Source organism: Salmo salar, chromosome ssa15 (assembly GCF_905237065.1).
Source record: "Salmo salar chromosome ssa15, Ssal_v3.1, whole genome shotgun sequence".
NCBI lineage: Eukaryota > Metazoa > Chordata > Actinopteri > Salmoniformes > Salmonidae > Salmo > Salmo salar.
The window spans coordinates 9,906,323-9,928,151 of record NC_059456.1 but is presented as its reverse complement, the minus strand read 5'-3'; the positions used below and the strand labels follow the sequence as shown (position 1 = coordinate 9,928,151).

At 46.7% G+C, this 21,829-nt stretch overlaps 1 protein-coding gene across 1 annotated transcript; it reads right to left on the bottom strand.

Annotated features, from left to right (window-relative positions):
• Positions 1-1,204: 1,204 nt before the first annotated feature.
• LOC106570961 (cyclin-dependent kinase inhibitor 1C) lies at positions 1,205-21,766 on the bottom strand. Its single transcript, XM_045695451.1, has 4 exons — positions 21,322-21,766; positions 20,277-20,708; positions 15,255-15,357; positions 1,205-1,886 (listed from the first exon to the last, which is right to left on the bottom strand). Exons 1-4 carry the CDS (start codon positions 21,379-21,381, stop codon positions 1,393-1,395), a joined length of 1,089 nt encoding a protein of 362 aa, XP_045551407.1. The 5' UTR covers positions 21,382-21,766; the 3' UTR covers positions 1,205-1,392.
• Between the last annotated feature and the right edge of the window lie 63 nt (positions 21,767-21,829).

Genomic DNA, 21,829 nt, shown 5'->3' with positions numbered 1-21,829 from the left:
ACAGCAAGCAATGCAGGTGTAGAAGCATGGTGGCTAGGAAAAACTCCCTAGAAAGGCCAACACCTAGGAAGAAACCTAGAGAGGAACCAGGCTATGAAGGGTGGCCAGTCCTCTTCTGGCTGTGCCGGGTGGAGATTATAACAGAACATGGCCAAGATGTTCAAATGTTCATAAATGACCAGCATGGTCAAATAATAATAATCATAGTGGCTGTAGAGGGTGCAAAAGGTCAGCACCTCAGGAGTAAATGTCAGTTGGCTTTTCATAGTCGATCATTGAGAGTATCTCTACCGCTCCTGCTGTCTCTAGAGAGTTGAAAACAGCAGGTCTGGGACAGGTACCACGTCCGGTGAACAAGTCAGGGTTCCATAGCCGCAGGCAGAACAGTTGAAACTGGAGCAGCAGCACGGCCAGGTGGACTGGGAACAGCAAGGAGTCATCATGCCAGGTAGTCCTGAGGCATGGTCCTAGGGCTCAGGTCCTCCGAGAGAGAGAAAGAGAGAGAGAAAGAGAATTAGAGAGAGCATACTTAAATTCACACAGGACACTGGAGAAATACTCCAGATATAACAGACTGACCCTAGCCCCCTGACACAAACTACTGCAGCATAAATACTGGAGGCTGAGACAGGAGGGGTCAGGAGACACTGTCGCCCCATCCGATGAAACCCCCGGACAGGGCCAAACAGGCAGGATATAACCCCACCCACTTTGCCAAAGCACAGCCCCGACACCACTAGAGGGATATCTTCAACCACCAACTTACCATCTTGAGACAAGGCCGAGTATAGCCCACAAAGATCTCTGCCACGGCACAACCCAAGGGGGGGCGCCAACCCAGACAGGGAGACCACGTCAGTGACTCAACCCACTCAAGTGACGCACCCCTCCTAGGGACGGCATGGAAGAGCACCAGTAAGCCAGTGACTCAGCCCCTGTAATAGGGTTAGAGGCAGAGAATCCCAGTGGAGAGAGGGGAACCGGCCAGGCAGAGACAGCAAGGGTGGTTCGTTGCTCCAGTGCATTTCCGTTCACCTTCACACTCCTCGGCCAGACTACACTCAATCATAGGACCTACTGAAGAGATGAGTCTTCAATAAAGACTTAAAGGTTGAGACAGAGTCTGCGTCTCTCACATGGATAGGCAGACCATTCCATAAAAATGTTGCTCTATAGGAGAAAGCCCTGCCTCCAGCTGTCTGCTTAAAAATTCTAGGGACAATTAGGAGGCCTGCATCTTGTGACCGTAGCGTACGTGCAGGACCAAATCGGAGAGATAGGTAGGAGCAAGGCCATGTAATGCTTTGTAGGTTAGCAGTAAACCTTGAAATCTGCTCAGCTCGCGGATCCACCAGCTTTGGTGGCCGGTCTGGTGCGGGCCGCAGAACCCGCTCATCCCACAGATCCAGCCATGGACCCGGGCTGAACACTGTGCCTGGACTGGACCTCGGTGTCAAGGAAGGCTCCTGCCATGGAGCGGGACTGGACACCAGACCTGGCCTGGACATCGGTGCCGATGAAGGCTCCTGCCTGGACACCGTATCTGGACTGAGCACCGGCGCAGAAGAACACTCCGGCCATGGAGGAGGACTGGACGCCGTGCTTGGACATCGGTGCAGGGGAAGGCTCCGGCCTTGGAGCTGAACTGGGCACCGTGCCTGGACTGGGCACCGGCGCAGAGGGAGGCTCCTGCCCTGGAGCAGGACTGGACGCCTTACCTGGAAGCTCCGGACCGTTGACCCCCGCTGAAGGTTCCGGACCATTGACCGTCGCCGGAAGCTCTGGACTGGAAACCGTCGCCGGAAGCTCTGGACTGGGGAGGCGCACTGGAGGCCTGGTGCGTGGAGCTGGCACAGGACGTACTGGAGACCTAGTGCGTATAGCCGCTAGAGCGGGTAAAAGTTACAGGGTAAAGGTTACAGGGTAGCGGGTAAAAGTTACAGGGTAAAGGTTACAGGGTAGTGGGTATCGGATAGAGGGTAGCAGTTAAAGCATAGAGGGTAGCATGTAGCGGGTAAAGGCTAGAGGGTAGTGGGTAAAGGTTAGAGGGTAAAGGGTAGTGGTAAAGAGTAGCAGGTAAAGGGCAGCAGGTATAGGGTAGAAGGTAGAGAGTAGCATGTAAAGGGTAGAGTGAAGCAGGTAAAGGGTAGCGGGTGGAGGGTAGCGTATAGAGGGTAGAGTGTAAAGGGTAGCAGGTAAGGGGTAGCAGGTAAGGGTAAAGTGTAGTGTGTAAAGGGTAGTGGGTAGAGGGTACAGTGCCTTGCGAAAGTTTTCACCCCCTTGGCATTTTTCCTATTTTGTTGTCTTACAACCTGGGGGGTTTATATCATTTGATTTACACAACATGCCTACCACTGTGAAGATGCAAAATATTTTTTCTTGTGAAACAAACAAGAAATAAGACAAAAAAACTGAAAACTTGAGCATGCATAACTATTCACCCCCCCAAAGTCAATACTTTGTAGAGCCACATTTTGCAGCAATTACAGCTGCAAGTCTCTTGGGATATGTCTCTTTAAACTTGGCACATCTAGCCACTGGGATTTATGCCCATTCTTCAAGGCAAAACTGCTCCAGATCCTTCAAGTCGGATGGGTTCCTGCTGGTGTACAGCAATCTTTAAGTCATACCACAGATTCTCAATTGGATTGAGGTCTGGGCTTTGACTAGGCATTCCAAGACATTTAAATGTTTCCCCTTAAACCACTCGAGTGTTGCTTTAGCAGTATGCTTAGGGTCATTGTCCTGCTGGAAGGTGAACCTCCGTCCCAGTCTCAAATCTCTGTAAGACTGAAACAGGTTTCCCTCAAGAATTTCCCTGTATTTAGGGTCATCCATCATTCCTTCAATTCTGAGCAGTTTCCCTGTCCCTGCCGATGAAAAACAGCATGATGCTGCCAACCACCATGCTTCACTGTGGGGATGGTATTCTCAGGGTGATGAGAGGTGGTGGGTTTGCACCAGACATGGCATTTTCCTTGATTGCCAAAAAGCTACATTTTAGTCTCATCTGACCAGAGTACCTTCTTCCATATGTTTGGGGAGTCTCCCACATGCCTTTTGGTGAACACCAAACGTATTTGCTTATTTTTTTCTTTAAGCAATGGCTTTTTTCTGGCAACACTTCTGTAAAGCCCAGCTCTGTGGAGTGTGCGGCTTAAAGTGGTCCTATGGACAGATACTCCAATCTCCGCTGTGGAGCTTTGCAGCTCCATCAGGGTTATCTTTGGTCTCTTTGTTGCCTCTCTGATTAATGCCCTCCTTGCCTGGTCCGTGAGTTTTGGTGGGCGGCCCTCACTTGGCAAGTTTGTTGTGGTGCCATATTCTTTCATTTTTTAATAATGGATTTAATGGTGCTCCGTGGGATGTTCAAAGTTTCAGATATTTTTTTATAACCCAACCCTGATCTGTTCTTCTCCACAACTTTGTCCCTGACCTGTTTGGAGAGCTCCTTGGTCTTCATGGTGCCGTTTGCTTGGCAGTGTTGCAGACTCTGGGGCCTTTCAAAACAGGTGACAGATCATGTGATACTTACATTGCACACAGGTGGACATTATTTAATTAATTATGTGACTTCTGAAGGTAATTGGTTGCACCAGATCTTATTTAGGGGCTTCATAGCAAAGGGGGTGAATACATATGCACACACCACTTTAAAGTTCTTTATTTTTTCGATTTAAAAAAAATAATTTTTATTAATTTCACTTAACCAATTTGGACTATTTTGTGCATGTCCATTACATGAAATCCAAATAAAAATCAATTTAAATTACAGGTTGTAATGCAACAAAATAGGAAAAACACCAAGGGGGATGAATACTTTTGCAAGGCACTGTAAAGAATAGCTGGTAAACGTTTGCGGTAGCAGGTAGATGGTAGTAGTTAAAGGGTAGCGTGTAAAGGGTAAATGGCAGCGGGTATCGGATAGAGGGTAGCAGTTAAAGGGTAGAGGGTAAAGCGCAGTGGGTAAAGGGTCACTGTAGCGGGTAGCAGGTATAGGGTAGAGGGAAGCGGGTAATAGGAGGCAGGTAAACAATAACGGGTAAAGGGAAGAGGGTACAGGGTAAAAGGTAGAGGGTAGCTGGTAATGTGTAGAGGGTAGCGGTTAATGTGTAGAGGGTAAAGAGTAGCGGGTAGAGTTTAAAGCATAGCGGTAAAGGGTAGGAGTTAGAGGGTAGCGGGTAAAGGGCTAGCGAGTAAAAGGAAGTGGGTAAAGCGTAGCGGGTAGCGGTTAGAGGTAAAGGGCAGAGGGAAGTGGGTAAAGGCTAGATATAGCAGGTAGCGGGTAAATGGTAGAGGGATTCGGGTAAAGGGAGGTGGGTAAATGGTAGCGGGTAAAGGGTATAGGGTAGAGGGTAGCGGATATAAGGTAGACGTAGCGGGTAGAAGGTAGAAGGTAAATGGTAGAGGGTAATGTGTAGAGGGTACCGGGTAAAGGGTAGAAGGTAGAGTGTAAAGGGTAGAGGGTAAAGGTTACTGGGTAAAGGGTAGAGTGTAACGGGTAAAGGTTACCGGGTAAAGGGCAGATTGTAGCGTGTAATGCGGGTAAAGGGTAGAGTGTAACGGGTAAAGGTTACCGGGTAAAGGGTAGAGTGTAGCGGGTAAAGTGTAAAGGGTAGAGTGTAAAGGGTAGTGGGTAGAGGGTAAAGGTTACTGGGTAAAGGGTAGAGTGTAACGGGTAAAGGTTACCGGGTAAAGGGCAGATTGTAGCGTGTAATGCGGGTAAAGGGTAGAGTGTAACGGGTAAAGGTTACCGGGTAAAGGGTAGAGTGTAGCGGGTAAAGTGTAAAGGGTAGCGGTTAAAGGGTAGCGGCTAAAGGTTACCGGGTAGAGTGTAAAGGGTAGTGGGTGAAGGTTACTGGGTAGTGGGTAAAGGGTAGCGGGTAAAGGTTACAGGGTAGTGGGTAAAGGGTAGCGGGTAAAGGGTAGCAGGTAAAGGTTACCGGGTAGAGTGTAAAGGTTACTAGGTAAAGGGTAGAGTGTACCGGGTAAAGTGTAAAGTATAAAGGGTAGCGGTTAAAGGGTAGCGGTAAAGGGAAGTGGGTAGAGTGTAAAGGGTAGTGGGTGAAGGTTACAGGGTAGTGGGTAAAGGGTAGCGGGTAAAGGTTACAGGGTAGCGGGTAAAGGGTAGCGGGTAAAGGGTAGAGGGTTGTGGGTAAAGGGAAGTGGGTAAAGGTAATCGGGTAGAGTGTTGAGTTTAAATGGTAGCGGTTAAACGGTAGTGGGTAAAGGGTAGTGGTTTGAGGGCAGCGGGCTGTGGGTAAAGAGAAGCGGGTGAAGGGAAGCTGGTAGTGGGTAAAGGGTAGAGGGTAAAGGGTGAGAGGGTCGAGTGTAGCGAGCAGAGAGTAAATGGTACACTCACTAAACACAAATGCATCTTTTGATACTTAAGTATATATTTAGCAATTACATTTACTTTTGATACTTAAGTACAGTTGAAGTCGGAAATTTACATACACCTTAGCCAAATACAATTAAACTCCGTTTTTAACAATTCCTGAAATTTAATCCTAGTAAAAAATCCCTGTCTTCAGTCATTTAGGATCACCACTTTATTTTAAGAATGTGAAATGTGAGAATAAAAGTAGAGAATTATTTATTTCAGCTTTTATTTCTTTCATCACATTCCCAGTGGGTCAGAAGTTTACATACTCAAATAATATTTGGTAGCATTGCCTTTAAATTGTTTAACTTGGGTCAAATGTTTCGGTTAGCCTTCCACAAGCTTCCCACAATAAGTTGGGTGAATTTTGGCCCATTCCTCCTGACAGAGCTGGTGTAACTGAGTCAGGTTTGTGGCCTCCTTGCTCGCACACGCTTTTTCAGTTCTGCCCACACATGTTCTATAGGATTGAGGTCAGGGCTTTGTAATGGCCATTCCAATACCTTGACTTTGTTGTCCTTAAACCATTTGGAAGTATGCTAGGGGTCATTGTCCATTTGGAAGATCCATTTGCAACCAAGCCTTAACTTCCTGACTGATGTCTTGAGATGATGCTTCAATATATTGTATATGTATTTATTTATTTTATTTATTTTGCTCCTTTGTACCATATTATTTATATTTTAACTTTGAACTTTCTTCAAATAACAAATCTACCATTCCAGTGTTTTACTTGCTATACTTTATTTACTTCGCCACCATGGCCTTTTTTGCCTTTACCTCCCTTATCTCACATCATTTGCTCACATTGTATATAGTCTTAATTTTTTCTACTGTATCACTGATTGTATGTTGTTTTACTCCATGTGTAACTCTGTGTTTTTGTATGTTGTCGAACTGCTTTGCTTTATCTTGGCCAGGTCGCAATTGTAAATGAGAACTTGTTCTCAACTTGCCTACCTGGTTAAATAAAGGTGAAATAAAATAAAAATAAAATATCCACATAATTTTCCTTTCCTCATGATGCCATCTATTTTGTGAAGTGCACCAGACCCTCCCGCAGCAAAACACCCCCACAACATGATGCTGCCACCTCCGTGCTTCACGGTTGGGATGGTGTTCTTCGGCTTGCAAGCCTCCCCCTTTTTCCTCCAAACATAACGATGGTCATTAGTTCTATTTTTGTTTCATCAGACCAGAGGACATTTCTCCAAAAAGTACGATCTTTGTCCCCATGTGCAGTTGCAAACCGTAGTCTGGCTTTTTTTAATGGAGGTTTTGGAGCAGTGGCTTCTTCCTTGCTGAGCGGCCTTTCAGGTTATGTTGATATAGGACTCGTTTTACTGTGGATATAGATACTTTTATACCCGTTTCCTCAGCATCTTCACAAGGTCCTTTGCTGTTGTTCTGGGATTGATTTCCACTTTTCACACCAAAGTACATTCATCTCTAGGAGACAGAACGCGTCTCCTTCCTGAGCGGTATGACGGCTGCGTGGTCCCATGGTGTTTATACTTGCGTACTATTGTTTGTACAGATGAACGTGGTACCTTCAGGCATTTGGAAATTGCTCCCAAGGATGAAACAGACTTACATTTAAGTAATTTAGCAGACGCTCTTATCCAGAGCGACTTACAAATTGGTGCATTCACCTTATGATATCCAGTGGAACAACCACTTTACAATAGTACATCTATATTTTATTTTATTTTTTTGGGGGGGGGGGGGTAGAAGGATTACTTTATCCTATCCCAGGTATTCCTTAAAGAGGTGGGGTTTCAGGTGTCTCCGGAAGGTGGTGATTGACTCCGCTGTCCTGACGTCGTAAGGGAGGTTGTTCCACCATTGGGGTGCCAGAGCAGCGAACAGTTTTGACTGGGCTGAGCGGGAACTGTGCTTCCGCAGAGGTAGGGAGGCGAGCAGGCCAGAGGTGGATGAACGCAGTGCCCTTCTTTGGGTGTAGGGACTGATCAGAGCCTGAAGGTACGGAGGTGCCGTTCCCCTCACAGTTCCGTAGGCAAGCACCATGGTCTTGTAACAGATGCGAGCTTCAACTGGAAGCCAGTGGAGTGTGTGGAGGAGCGGGGTGAAGTGCGAGAACTTGGGGAGGTTGAACACCAGACGGGCTGCGGCGTTCTGGATGAGTTGTAAGGGTTTAATGGCACAGGCAGGGAGCCCCGCCAGCAGCGAGTTGCAGTAATCCAGACAGGAGATGACAAGTGCCTGGATTAGGACCTGCACCGCTTCCTGTGTAAGGCAGGGTCGTACTCTGTGAATGTTGTAGAGCATGAACCTACAGGATCGGGTCACCGCCTTGATGTTAGCGGAGAACGACAGGGTGTTGTCCAGGGTCACGCCAAGGCTCTTAGCACTCTGGGAGGAGGACACAATGGAGTTGTCAACCGTGATGGCGAGATCATGGAACGGGCAGTCCTTCCCCGGGAGGAAGAGCAGCTCCGTCTTGCCGAGGTTCAGCTTGAGGTGGTGATCCGTCATCCACACTGATATGTCTGCCAGACATGCAGAGATGCGATTCGCCACCTGGTTATCAGAAGGGGGAAAGGAGAAGATTAATTGTGTGTCATCTGCGTAGGAATGATAGGAGAGACCATGTGAGGATATGACAGAGCCAAGTGACTTGGTGTATAGCGAGAATAGGAGAGGGCCTAGAACTGAGCCCTGGGGGACACCAGTGGTGAGAGCACGTGCTGCGGAGACGGATTCTCGCCACGCCACCTGGTAGGAGCGACCTGTCAGGTAGGACGCAATCCAAGAGTGAGCCACGCCGGAGATGTGGTCTACGATTCTTTTCTGAGGTCTTGGCTGATTTCTTTGGATTTTCCCATGATGTCAAGCAAAGAGGCACTGAGTTTATAGGTAGGCCTTGAAATACATCCACAGGTACACCTCCAATTGACTCAAATGATGTCAATAAGCCTATCAGAAGCTTCTAAAGCCAAGACATCATTTTCTGGAATTTTCCAAGCAGTTTAAAGGCACAGTCAACTTAGTGTATGTAAACATCTGACCCACTGGAATTGTGATACAGTGAATTATAAGTGAAATAATCTGTCTGTAAACAATTGTTGGAAAAATTACTTGTGTCATGCAGAAAGTAGATGTCCTAACCGACTTGCCAAAACTATAGTTTGTTAACAAGAAATTTGTAGTGATTGAAAAAATAAGTTTTAATGACTCCAACCTAAGTGTATGTAAACTTCCGACTTCAACTGTATATTTAAAATCGAATTCTTTTAGACTTTTACTCAAGTCGTATTTTACTGGGTGACTTTCACTTTTACTTGAATAACTTTTTATTAAGAAATCCATACTTTACTCAAGTATGACAATTGGGTACTTTTTCCACTTACTTTACATCCTTAATCTAAAATGGATTAAATGTATGTTTTTAACATTAAAAATCAAGGGGTCTGAATACTTTCCGATTGCACTGTCTATCCTGGCAGAGACCAGGTGACAGGAAACTTGTATTAAAAGAAAGAAAAGCTGTCATTAAGGCAAAAGGGTGGCTACTTTGAAGAATCTCAAATATAAAATATATTTTTATTTGTTTAACACTTTTTTGGTTACTACATGATTCTGTGTGTTATTTCATAGTTTTGATGTCTTCACTATTATCCTACAATGTAGAAAATAGTAAAAATAAAGAAAAACCCTTGAATTAGTAGGTGTTCTAAAACGTTTGACCGGTAGTGTACATCCTGTTTGCAACAAGGCACTAAAGTAATACTGCAACAAATGTGGCTAAGCAACTCACCTTTTGTCCCTAAAGGGCACGTATTGGTATATAGGTAAAAGAAAGAAGCAGACTGAATATCCCTTTGAGCATGGTGAAGTTATTAATTACACTTTGGATGGTGTATCAATACACCCAGTCACTACAAAGTTAAAGGCGTCCTTCCTTAGGAAACTGCTCAGCGATTTCACCATTAGGCCAACGGTAACTTTAAAACAGTTACAGAGTTTATTGGCTGTGATAGGAGAAAACTGTGGATGGATCAATGATATTGTAGTTACTCCACAATACTAACCTAAAACGACAGTGAAAATAATACTTATATTTGAGACATGACTCTGCCGTTGTGCTGTAGAAGTTGTGAATTTTGTCTCTTGTAAATATAAATTCTATACATGAGTTTATACTGGATTAAGCATCCATTTTCATTAACTGTAATTTTGTTCGTTATGTTCCAACACTCCCTTAATCATGTTAACCAATACTGATACCTGTTACGTCTGTGTCCTGTCTAATTCTTTCTGCAAGCGGTTCAATTGCCAGTACAAACATTTACATTTACATTTAAGTCATTTAGCAGACGCTCTTATCCAGAGCGACTTACAAATTGGTGCATTCACCTTATGATATCCAGTGGAACAACCACTTTACAATAGTGCATCTAAATATTTTAAGGGGGGGGGTTAGAAGGATTACTTGATCCTATCCTAGGTATTCCTTAAAGAGGTGGGGTTTCAGGTGTCTCCGGAAGGTGGTGATTGACTCCGCTGTCCTGGCGTCGTGAGGGAGCTTATTCCACCATTGGGGTGCCAGAGCAGCGAACAGTTTTGACTGGGCTGAGCAGGAACTGTGCTTCCTCAGAGGTAGGGGGGCCAGCAGGCCAGAGGTGGATGAACGCAGTGCCCTTGTTTGGGTGTAGGGCCTGATCAGAGCCTGAAGGTATGGAGGTGCCGTTCCCTTCACAGCTCCGTAGGCAATCACCATGGTCTTGTAGCGGATGCGAGCTTCAACTGGAAGCCAGTGGAGAGAGCGGAGGAGCGGGGTGATGTGAGAGAACTTGGGAAGGTTGAACACCAGACGGGCTGCGGCGTTCTGGATGAGTTGTAGGGGTTTAATGGCTAAGGCAGGGAGCCCAGCCAACAGCGAGTTGCAGTAATCCAGACGGGAGATGACAAGTGCCTGGATTAGGACCTGCGCCGCTTCCTGTGTGAGGCATGGTCGTACTCTGCGAATGTTGTAGAGCATGAACCTACAGGATCGGGTCACCGCCTTGATGTTGGTGGAGAACGACAGGGTGTTGTCCAGGGTCACGCCAAGGCTCTTAGCACTCTGGGAGGAGGACACAAGGGAGTTGTCAACCGTGATGGCGAGATCATGGAACGGGCAGTCCTTCCCCGGGAGGAAGAGCAGCTCCGTCTTGCCGAGGTTCAGCTTGAGGTGGTGATCCATCATCCACACTGATATGTCTGACAGACATGCAGAGATGCGATTCGCCGCCTGGTTATCAGAAGGGGGAAAGGAGAAGATTAATTGTGTGTCGTCTGCATAGCAATGATAGGAGAGACCATGTGAGGATATGACAGAGCCAAGTGACTTGGTATATAGCGAGAATAGGAGAGGGCCTAGAACAGAGCCTGGGGGACACCAGTGGTGAGAGCGCATGGTGCGGAGCCTTGGAAAATAATACATCATCATGCTACTTCCCTAGCAACACGGCAAACAAAATAAATAATACATCATCATGCCACTTCCCTAGCAACACAGCAAAACAAAATAAATAATACATCATCATGCTACTTCCCTAGCAACACGGCAAAACAAAATAAATAATACATCATCATGCCACTTCCCTAGCAACACGGCAAAATAAAATAAAGAGTTAAAGACAAACAGAAGAGGGGAGAGAGGACATCCCTGTCTTGTGGCTCTTTCTAAAGCAATGTCATCAGATAATGTTATATTTAATCAGATAATGTTATATTTAAATCAGATAATGTATATTTGCGCTTTAGGATATTTACATAATATTTTTATTATTTCAGGTAGGGTTGTGGGGGGGAGCAGAGGAGGGAGGCGTGGTGGTGGGGGGAGCAGAGGAAGGAGGAGGGAGGCGTGGTGGGGGAGCAGAGGAGGGAGGCGTGGTGGGGGGAGCAGAGGAGGGAGGAGGGAAGCGTGCTGGTGGGGGGAGAAGAGGAGGGAGGCGTGGTGGTGGTGGGGGGGAGCATAGGAGGGAGGCGTGGTGGTGGTGGGGGGGAGCAGAGGAGGGAGGCGTGGTGGTGGGGGGAGCAGAGGAGGGAGGAGTGGTGGTGGGGGGAGTAGAGGAGGGAGGCGTGGTGGTGGGGGGGGAGAAGAGGAGGGAGGCGTGGTGGTGGGGGGGAGCAGAGGAGGGAGGCGTGGTGGTGGGGGGGAGCAGAGGAGGGAGGCGTGGTGATGGGGGGAGGTGCGTTTGAGGCCGATGGTGCATGAAGTCTTGGAGAGGTTGTCATGGTCACCCCGCTCAAAGGTCGCGACCCCTGCTGGACGTCCACAGGATCCCCTTGAACAACTTCCTCTGCAGGTCCCTCAGGTCCTCAAAGTAATGCACGCTAGTCACACCTGGAACACAGTACATTGATTGGTTGGTTGGTTGATTGGTTGGTTGGTTGATTGGTTGACATTCATACAGTTGTCTTCAGACAGTATTTCACACCCCTTGACTTATTCCACATTTTGCTGTGTTACAGCCTGATTTTAAAATGGATGAAATAGCTCATTGTATCTTGTTATTGATACCTTGTCTTGTTTTGAGTGGCGCAATGGTCTAGAGCACTGCATCTCAGTGCAAGAGGCATCACGACAGTACATGGTTCGAATCCAGGCTGTATCACATCTGGTCATGATTGGGGGTCCCATAGGGTGGCGCACAATCGGCCCAGCGTCGTCATTGTTAGTTAGAATCTGTTTTTAACTGACTTGCCGAGTTCCTGAGGGGGAATAGGTTTTGTCGTGCCCTCTTCACGACTGTCTTGGTGTGCTTGCACCATGTTAGTTTGTTGGTGATGTGGACGCCAAGGAACTTGAAGCTCTCAACCTGCTCCACTGCAGCCCTGTCGATGAGAATGGGGGAGTGCTTGGTCCTCCTTTTCCTGTAGTCCATGATCATCTCCTTAGTCTTGATCACGTTGAGGGAGAGGTTGTTGTCCTTCCACCACACGGTCAGGTCTCTAACCTCCTCCCTATAGGCTGTCTCACCGGTGATCAGGCCTACCACTGTTGTGTCATCAGCAAACTTGATGGTGTTGGAGTTGTGCCCGGCCGTGCAGTCATGAGTGAACAGGGAGTACAGGAGGGGACTGAGCACACACCCGTGAGGGGCACCGTGTTGAGGATCAGCGTGGTAGATATGTTGTTACCTACCCTCACCACCTGGGGACGGGCCATCAGGAAGTCCAGTTGCAGAGGGAGGTGTTTAGTCCCAGGGTCCTTAGCTTAGGGATGAGCTTTGAGGCCACTATGGTGTTGAACGCTGAGCTGTAGTCAATGAATAGCATTCTCACGTAGGTGTTCCTTTGTCCAGGTGGGGAAGGGCAGTGTGGAGTGCAATAGAGATTGCATCATCTGTGGATCTGTTGGTGCGGTATGTAAATTGGAGTGGGTCTAGGGTTTCTAGGATAATGGTGTTGATGTGAGCCATGACCAGCCTTCCAAAGCACTTCATGGCTACAGACTTGAGTGCTACGGGTCGGTAGTCATTTAGGCAGGTTACCTTAGTGTTCTTGGGCACAGGGACTATGGTAGTCTGCTTGAAACATGTTGGTATTACAGACTCAGTCAGGGAGAGGTTGAAAATGTCAGTGAAGACACTTGCCAGTTGGTCAGCGCATGCTCGCAGTACACGTCCTGGTAATCAGTCTGGCCCTGCGGCCTTATGAATTTTGACCTGCTTAAAGGTCCTACTCACATCGGTTGCGGAGAGCGTGATCACACAGTCATCCGGAACAGCTAAGGCTCTCATGCATGTTTCAGTGTTACTTGTCTCGAAAGTAGCATAGAAGTTGTTTAGCTCGTCCGGTAGGCTTGTGTCGCTGGGCAGCTCGCGGCTGTGTTTCCCTTTGTAGTCTGTAATAGTTTGCAAGCCCTGCCACAACTGACGAGCGTTAGAGCCGGTGTAGTATGATTCGATCTTAGTCCTGTATTGACGATTTGCCTGTTTGATGGTTCATCGGAGGGCATAGCGGGATTTCTTATAATCTTCCGGGTTAGAGTCCCGCTCCTTGAAAGCGGAAGCTCTACCCTTTAGCTCAGTGTGAATGTTGCCTGTAATCCACGGCTTCTGGTTGGGGTATGTACGTACAGTCACTGTGGGGACGACGTCCTCGATGCACTTATTGATAAAGCCAGTGACTGATGTGGTGTACTCTTCAATGCCATCAGAAGAACATATTCCAGTCTGTGCTAGCAAAACAGTCCTGTAGTTTAGCATCTGCTTCATCTGACTACTTCTTTTATAGACCGAGTCACTGGTGCTTCCTGCTTTAATTTTTGCTTATAAGCAGGAATCAGGAGGATAGAATTATGGTTGGATTTACCAAATGGAGGGCGAGGGAGAGCTTTGTAAGCGTCTCTGTGTGTGGAGTAAAGGTGGAACCTTGGCGTGACCCTGGACAACACCCTGTCGTTCTCCACTAACATCAAGGCGGTGACCCGATCCTGTAGGTTCATGCTCTACAACATTCGCAGAGTACGACCCTGCCTCACACAGGAAGCGGCGCAGGTCCTAATCCAGGCACTTGTCATCTCCCGTCTGGATTACTGCAACTCACTTTTGGCTGGGCTCCCTGCCTGTGCCATTAAACCCCTACAACTCATCCAGAACGCCGCAGCTCGTCTGGTGTTCAACCTTCTCAAGTTCTCTCACGTCACCCCGCATCTCCGCTCTCTCCACTGGCTTCCAGTTGAAGCTCGCATCCGCTACAAGACCATGGTGCTTGCCTACGGAGCTGTGAGGGGAACGGCACCTCCGTACCTTCAGGCTCTGATCAGGCCCTACACCCAAACAAGGGCCCTGCGTTCATCCACCTCTGGCCTGCTCGCCTCCCTACCTCTGAGGAAGCACAGTTCCCGCTCAGCCCAGTCAAAACTGTTCGCTGCTCTGGCACCCCAATGGTGGAACAAGCTCCCTCACGACGCCAGGACAGCGGAGTCAATCACCACCTTCCGGAGACACCTGAAACCCCACCTCTTTAAGGAATACCTAGGATAGGATAAAGTAATCCTTCTAACCCCCCCCCCTTAAAAGATTTAGATGCACTATTGTAAAGTGGTTGTTCCACTGGATATCATAAGGTGAATGCACCAATTTGTAAGTCGCTCTGGATAAGAGCATCTGCTAAATGACTTAAATGTAAATGTAAATGGTCTAGAATTTTTTTCCCTCTGGTTGCACATGTGACATGCTGATAGAAATGAGGTAAAACTGATTTAAGTTTCCCTGCATTAAAGTCCCCAGCCACTAGGAGCGCCGCCTCTGTATGAGCGTTTCACCGTTTGCTTATGGAATACAGCTCATTTAGTGCGGTTTTAGTGTCAACCTCGCTCTGTGGTGGTATGCAGACAGCTACGAAAAATACAGATGAAAACTTTCTAGGAAGATAGTGTGGTCTACAGCTTATCATGAGATACTCTACCTGTTTACATAAATGCATAGGCCCCCGCCCCATGTCTTAGAGGTATTGAGATGTTGAATGCACCGAGGTGTCTGTTCAAACGACTAGTACACAGCTCAGACACCCATACATACCCCACAAGACATGCCACAGGAGGTCTCTTCACAGTCCCCAAGTCCAGAACAGACTATGGGAGGTGCACAGTACTACATAGAGCCATGACTACATGAAACTCTATTGCACATCAATTAACTCATGCAAGTATTTTAAACAAAATTATTTTAAAAACTAAAACTGCACCTTATGGAACAGTGAGGAGACAACACACGTATGTATGGTGGTATTATACATGTTGTCATTTAGATACAGTATACGGTGGTGTAATGTGTGTACAATTGCAGGAAGTACACTTTCAAAAACAGCAACATTTTCACCCCAGGGAAAACACTGAGTACCATGTTGGGCTTACCAGGTTCTATCGACATGCGTTGTTGTGCTACTGCTGTATCCTTGGTCCAGGCAGCAGGTCTCTGGCTCGACCACTCCTTCACCCCCAGGATGTCTGGACACACCTGAATTGATTGATTGCATTTATTTGAGAATTTAAAAAAAGTATTAGGTCGGTCCTACTGGAGACATCGAGGAAGTTAAGGTTACCAGGTAACCTTAAATTAAGGTTACCAGATTAAGTCAAGGTATAGCCCATGACTTGATCTGGTAAAAGCGGTGAAGGAGGAGCATAGAACAGTAATCTGTGCCTGCTCGGTCATGTTGTCAACAAGGCAACATGGTGCATCGTCCAGAAACATTTTCTATAAAATATGTTAACATTTTCAAAATAGTTTTCATTGGGAAGTCAGATCAAGCCTTTTTTAAATCAACAGCAATCACATCAAATCCTACTCATTACTCCACGTGATTAACCCACATCACTTTTGTATTGAGTCGACTTCGCCGTCAGCCAAAAACGGGGAACCTGGCTCCACCCGGGAAAGTTCTGGGTTTTAATCAACACTAACCAGGGGAAGGCCCGGGGCATTAATTAACACTAACCAGGGGAAGGCCTGGGGCATTAATTAACACTAACTAGGGGAAGGCCCGGGGCATTAATTAACACTAACCAGGGGAAGGCCCGGGGCATTAATTAACACTAACTAGGGGAAGGCCCGGGGCATTAATTAACACTAACTAGGGGAAGGCCCGGGGCATTAATTAACACTAACTAGGGGAAGGCCTGGGGCATTAATTAACACTAACCAGGGGAAGGCCTGGGGCATTAATTAACACTAACTAGGGGAAGGCCCGGGGCATTAATTAACACTAACTAGGGGAAGGCCTGGGGCCTTAATTAACACTAACTAGGGGAAGGCCCGGGGCATTAATTAACACTAACTAGGGGAAGGCCTGGGGCATTAATTAACACTAACTAGGGGAAGGCCTGGGGCCTTAATTAACACTAACTAGGGGAAGGCCCGGGGCATTAATTAACACTAACTAGGGGAAGGCCCGGGGCATTAATTAACACTAACTAGGGGAAGGCCCGGGGCATTAATTAACACTAACTAGGGGAAGGCCCGGGGCATTAATTAACACTAACTAGGGGAAGGCCCGGGGCATTAATTAACACTAACTAGGGGAAGGCCCGGGGCATTAATTAACACTAACTAGGGGAAGGCCCGGGGCATTAATTAACACTAACTAGGGGAAGGCCCGGGGCATTAATTAACACTAACTAGGGGAAGGCCTGGGGCATTAATTAACACTAACTAGGGGAAGGCCCGGGGCATTAATTAACACTAACTAGGGGAAGGCCCGGGGCATTAATTAACACTAACTAGGGGAAGGCCCGGGGCATTAATTAACACTAACCAGGGGAAGGCCCGGGGCATTAATTAACACTAACTAGGGGAAGGCCTGGGGCATTAATTAACACTAACTAGGGGAAGGCCCGGGGCATTAATTAACACTAACTAGGGGAAGGCCCGGGGCATTAATTAACACTAACTAGGGGAAGGCCCGGGGCATTAATTAACACTAACTAGGGGAAGGCCCGGGGCATTAATTAACACTAACTAGGGGAAGGCCCGGGGCCTTAATTAACACTAACTAGGGGAAGGCCTGGGGCATTAATTAACACTAACTAGGGGAAGGCCCGGGGCATTAATTAACACTAACTAGGGGAAGGCCCGGGGCATTAATTAACACTAACTAGGGGAAGGCCCGGGGCATTAATTAACACTAACCAGGGGAAGGCCTGGGGCATTAATTAACACTAACTAGGGGAAGGCCCGGGGCATTAATTAACACTAACTAGGGGAAGGCCCGGGGCATTAATTAACACTAACTAGGGGAAGGCCCGGGGCATTAATTAACACTAACTAGGGGAAGGCCCGGGGCATTAATTAACACTAACTAGGGGAAGGCCCGGGGCCTTAATTAACACTAACTAGGGGAAGGCCTGGGGCATTAATTAACACTAACTAGGGGAAGGCCTGGGGCATTAATTAACACTAACTAGGGGAAGGCCCGGGGCCTTAATTAACACTAACTAGGGGAAGGCCCGGGGCATTAATTAACACTAACTAGGGGAAGGCCCGGGGCATTAATTAACACTAACTAGGGGAAGGCCTGGGGCCTTAATTAACACTAACTAGGGGAAGGCCCGGGGCATTAATTAACACTAACCAGGGGAAGGCCCGGGGCATTAATTAACACTAACTAGGGGAAGGCCTGGGGCCTTAATTAACACTAACTAGGGGAAGGCCTGGGGCCTTAATTAACACTAACTAGGGGAAGGCCCGGGGCATTAATTAACACTAACCAGGGGAAGGCCTGGGGCCTTAATCAACGCTAAAGCCTGTCGCATGCTCACTGGCGACCCGTCATTCAGTTCTGAGCCCCACATTGTTTGCTAAATAAAAATAAAATACATTTTTTTGTTGGGGGGGGGGGGTAGCCTATTTTGCATGTCATTTTGGCACTTGTCACATCAGTTTGCAAACAAAGGAAAACATGTATTTAGTTAATAAAGCCTCCATACAAACATGGTCTCTTTTTTGTTTTCTTGAGTAAAGCAGCTCCAAAATGCAGCTGTTTCAGCCCAGCTCAGTGCTTTCTGTGGTGGTGGGGCAGGCAGCGGGAAATACGGAGCGTAGGGGTTGGTAATGTTCTCTAGTTGCGCAGTGATTGGCTCAGTGTTCTGTCACTCATGGGGACACTACGTCACTGCCAAGTCTAAGGGTAGCGCTTCTAAAATTCAAGCCCCTTGGGTGCTGCCATAGACTTACATTTAGAAGTGCCCATCCAAGAAAGCTCAAGGTCATTGGCCACAGATAAAACTACATCTAATCACGTTATATCTACAGTAGCTTTGATTGGACTGATCATGTCAACATCATACTTTCAAAATCTTAGCTAACAGTCATCATCATGAATCAAGTCGACAATCTACTGCCAAATCCTTGTCATATGAAGAGAAATAATAAAGAGAACTTATAGATAAAACGTATTGGTGCTCATCGGCCATTGAACATTACACAAGTTGGTTTGGAAGGAAACAGTGGCTAACTGCAAACATTGCAAAGCAATCACTAGCCTGCTATTCAGTAGAGTGGGTGTGTGGTCCCAATTCTGGGTTTAAGGGTCTCTTTTCCAAGATTAAAATCATAAACATTCAACATTGGCCATGCTGTCAATCCAGCATGATTTCTGCTGCGCTCAAAACAACTGGAAACTCGATTTCTAGTGAGTTCAAGACAACTGGGAACTCTGGGAAAAAAACGAGCTCAGACTGGCAAAATAAGTTTTGAACGGTCATCCAACTCGGAATTGTAAGTTGGGATCTGTGGCCTTTTTCTAGAGCTACGACCTGAAATTCACTGACATCATGATTCGACCTTGTTCCCCCCCCCAGAAATCCAGGAGAATGCCAAACTCTGATGACAAACATTGACCACGAAGGAATGCCACACCACCTTCCTGTTCAAGTGAGCACAGCACAACAAGGTGAGTCCAAAAATGTCTTGCTGCATAAATTATGTAATATGCCAGGGAGATATGTATACTGTACCTAAGAAAGTAATACTAAGTCTATGTTGTGTAGTAAGCTGTTAGTAGCCCATTTGCCTCACCCTAATAATTTGGTCAATTTACCCCTCTTAAATTTCACCTACTGTTCTGACTTGGTGGTGCACATGTAGCCTATAGCCTATTTTAGAAAAATTTAATTATCGAATATTGTATGAGCTTTCATGGTTTGCTTATATGCTCCCTTTATTTATCCTACGGTTCTGACTTGGTGTACAGGGAGAACACTAAGAATTCTGTCGTTGTACATGAACAAATAGTTATATTGACTACGTCCGTCCTAGCTCATCAATGAATGTCTTAATCGAAATTACGGATTGCTTCTTATCCGCTTGTCGTCCCCTTATGCCATAGTTTGTACATCTCAACTGTCAGTAGAAACCACATTTGTTTAAGCAAGTCAGCCAAATCAGCCATGTTTTTTTTTTAAGGTAGTAAATGAGGCTGAATGAACTGTTTGGCTGTCAGACAAGGCTCTGCTGATAACCAGGTGTAGCAGTGGTAAGGTGTTGGAACAGGTGTTGGTACTCTGCTGTGGGGACAGCTATATGTAGGCCCTAACAGTTTGTGGGCACTGTTTGTCACCGATATCGTGCAATTAATGTATTGCTTAGTGTTGTGTTGTGGCTTTGCTGGCATGCACCCCCCCCACCAAGATGTACATGCTCAAACTACCACTGCCTCCCAGTCAAACTACCACTGCCTCCCAGTCAAACTGCCACTATGCCTGCCTCCCAGTCAACAGTTTGCGCATACATGATGATTCCCTGTGGCTCAGTTGGTAGAGCATGGTGTTTGCAACGCCAGCATGGTGTGTGCAACGCCAGGGTTGTGGGTTCGATTCCCACAGGGGGGCCAGTACAAAAAAAATTAAAGAAATTCAAAACTAAAAAAATGCATGAAATGAAATGTATGCATTCACTACTGTAAGTCGCTCTGGATGAGAGCGTCTGCTAAATGACAAAAATGTAAATGTAATGATGAAGTTTGGCAGTTTTTTTTTTTTTCACCTGTTGTCATTCAACAACTAGTTTTTGTGCAAATTTTTTAATTTGAGAAATACTGCACCAAACATCTTAGATGTAAAATTGCGCTACGAAGACCTCCTTGGCAAATGCAAACATTTATTAAAAATGTATCGATTTACCTTAGACTCATCCAAACTATTTTGAGGAAGTGCATACCGGATACGTTGTTACTACGACGTCTCAAGAGGGACAAACATTAATATGGCTGCTGAGGTATTTTCAGTGATGCGAGGCACAGACATTCCCTTCGTCTAGCCGAGTTCTGCTAGGAGCAAACCCAAATTTGCGTCACCTTAACCTGGGGCAGGCTCGGGGCATAAATCAACGCTAACCCGGGTCACCAGGAGCAATAATAGAATCCCCTCAACGTTACATACCTCACCCCTCTGGAACAGATCCCTCACCAATGACAGCGAATCACAGCCCTTCGCAGTCTCCCTTGCCACAAGATAGGGCAGGAAAAACAAATCAGAGGAAACCAGGCTGGGTCTCTCTCTCCCTGGTTGGCTGCTATTGGCGGAGGCGGGAGCAGTGGTGTGTCCCGGGGTGTTGGGGGCAGGCCTAGGGTTAAGGGCTGGGGTGGGGTTAGAGGCGGAGAAGGGCGTGGCTTGTCTCTGGTGGTACCACTTCCGACACTGGGTGTCTGAGAGTCTCGTGATGCATTCTGGGAGCTGGGCCTTGGAGCGGGTGGTGGCGGTCGTTTCTCGGACCGAGGGGAGGGTGAAGGAGGGGAGGAGGCTGACGTTACGGGGGAGGGCCCCATTAGGGGGTGTGGTTCTCACAGCCAGTTGGGTCAGCAGCTCAGAGATCTGAAACATGGGGTGTATTCATTAGATTCCTCTGCAAAACTGTTTTGTAATAGACTGTATACGGTTTACTCCAGGAACCAAACGACGTGAAAACGGAGAGGGACCTACGCGGATGTTTTCATTGAAAAATGTTTTCCATTTGGAGTTAACAGTTTATATTGGAAAAGTTTTGCACCAGACCAAACGTTTTGCAATGAAATGTACTAATGAATACACCCCAGGGGTGTATACATTAGTGGAAACCTCAGTGAAACGTTTTTTTTTTGCAACAGAAAAACAATGTTTGGTCCCGTTTGGTTGCTGCTGACTACACCCCAGGAGGAGCCATGATGATGGAAACCCTGGACTGTTTTACCGTCTCAATTAATGATCTGCCAACTCCTGTGTAGGTTAACATCGGCTAACCACACGATACGATACAGCAAGCGGATGCCCGACTGCAGTCGATGACGCGGCACACAAATATTGTTTGACGCAACACAAAAGCCTGCTCATCTAGTCAAGCAGGAACTTTTGACTATTGTTTCATGCCGCGTCATGATTTGACCTCGTTTCTTCCTTCCCGAGTTTCCAGTTGAATAAATGACAGACGTAATTCCACGGTTAAACCTACCTTAATAAACCCATAAGAATCTCTGTGTTCGCGCCCTCTCTTCCTCCGTCGGTTTCCCATGATTCATCTCAGTACTGACTCGGCGGGAACATTTTAAAAAATCCCATAATGTATCTCCCTGACTCTGCTAACGGTACTGGAGGTGATGTCATAATAAACAAAAGAACAGGAAGCGTCACTTCTGATGTAACAGTGACCTGAAGTGATGACGTCCTTCGGGGGATAAGGAAAAAAAAAAAAAAAGGGTCAGTTGATTGATTCTAGTTAGTCTGTTCATCTACCTAGACTAGTGGATACGTTACACTGACAGATACTTGGAAAAATTGGCTATAAATCCTTGTTTCATAACATTTCCAGAGGACAAAAAAAAACGAGCTAACTATCACTCACTTCACAACCCTGAAATCATTTCACTGTACGACAGAAATCATCTAACCAAAACTTCAAAATAAGTCACTCACCCACCTCATAACAGAATTTTGTCGCGTCTCAACCCTTAATAATCCAT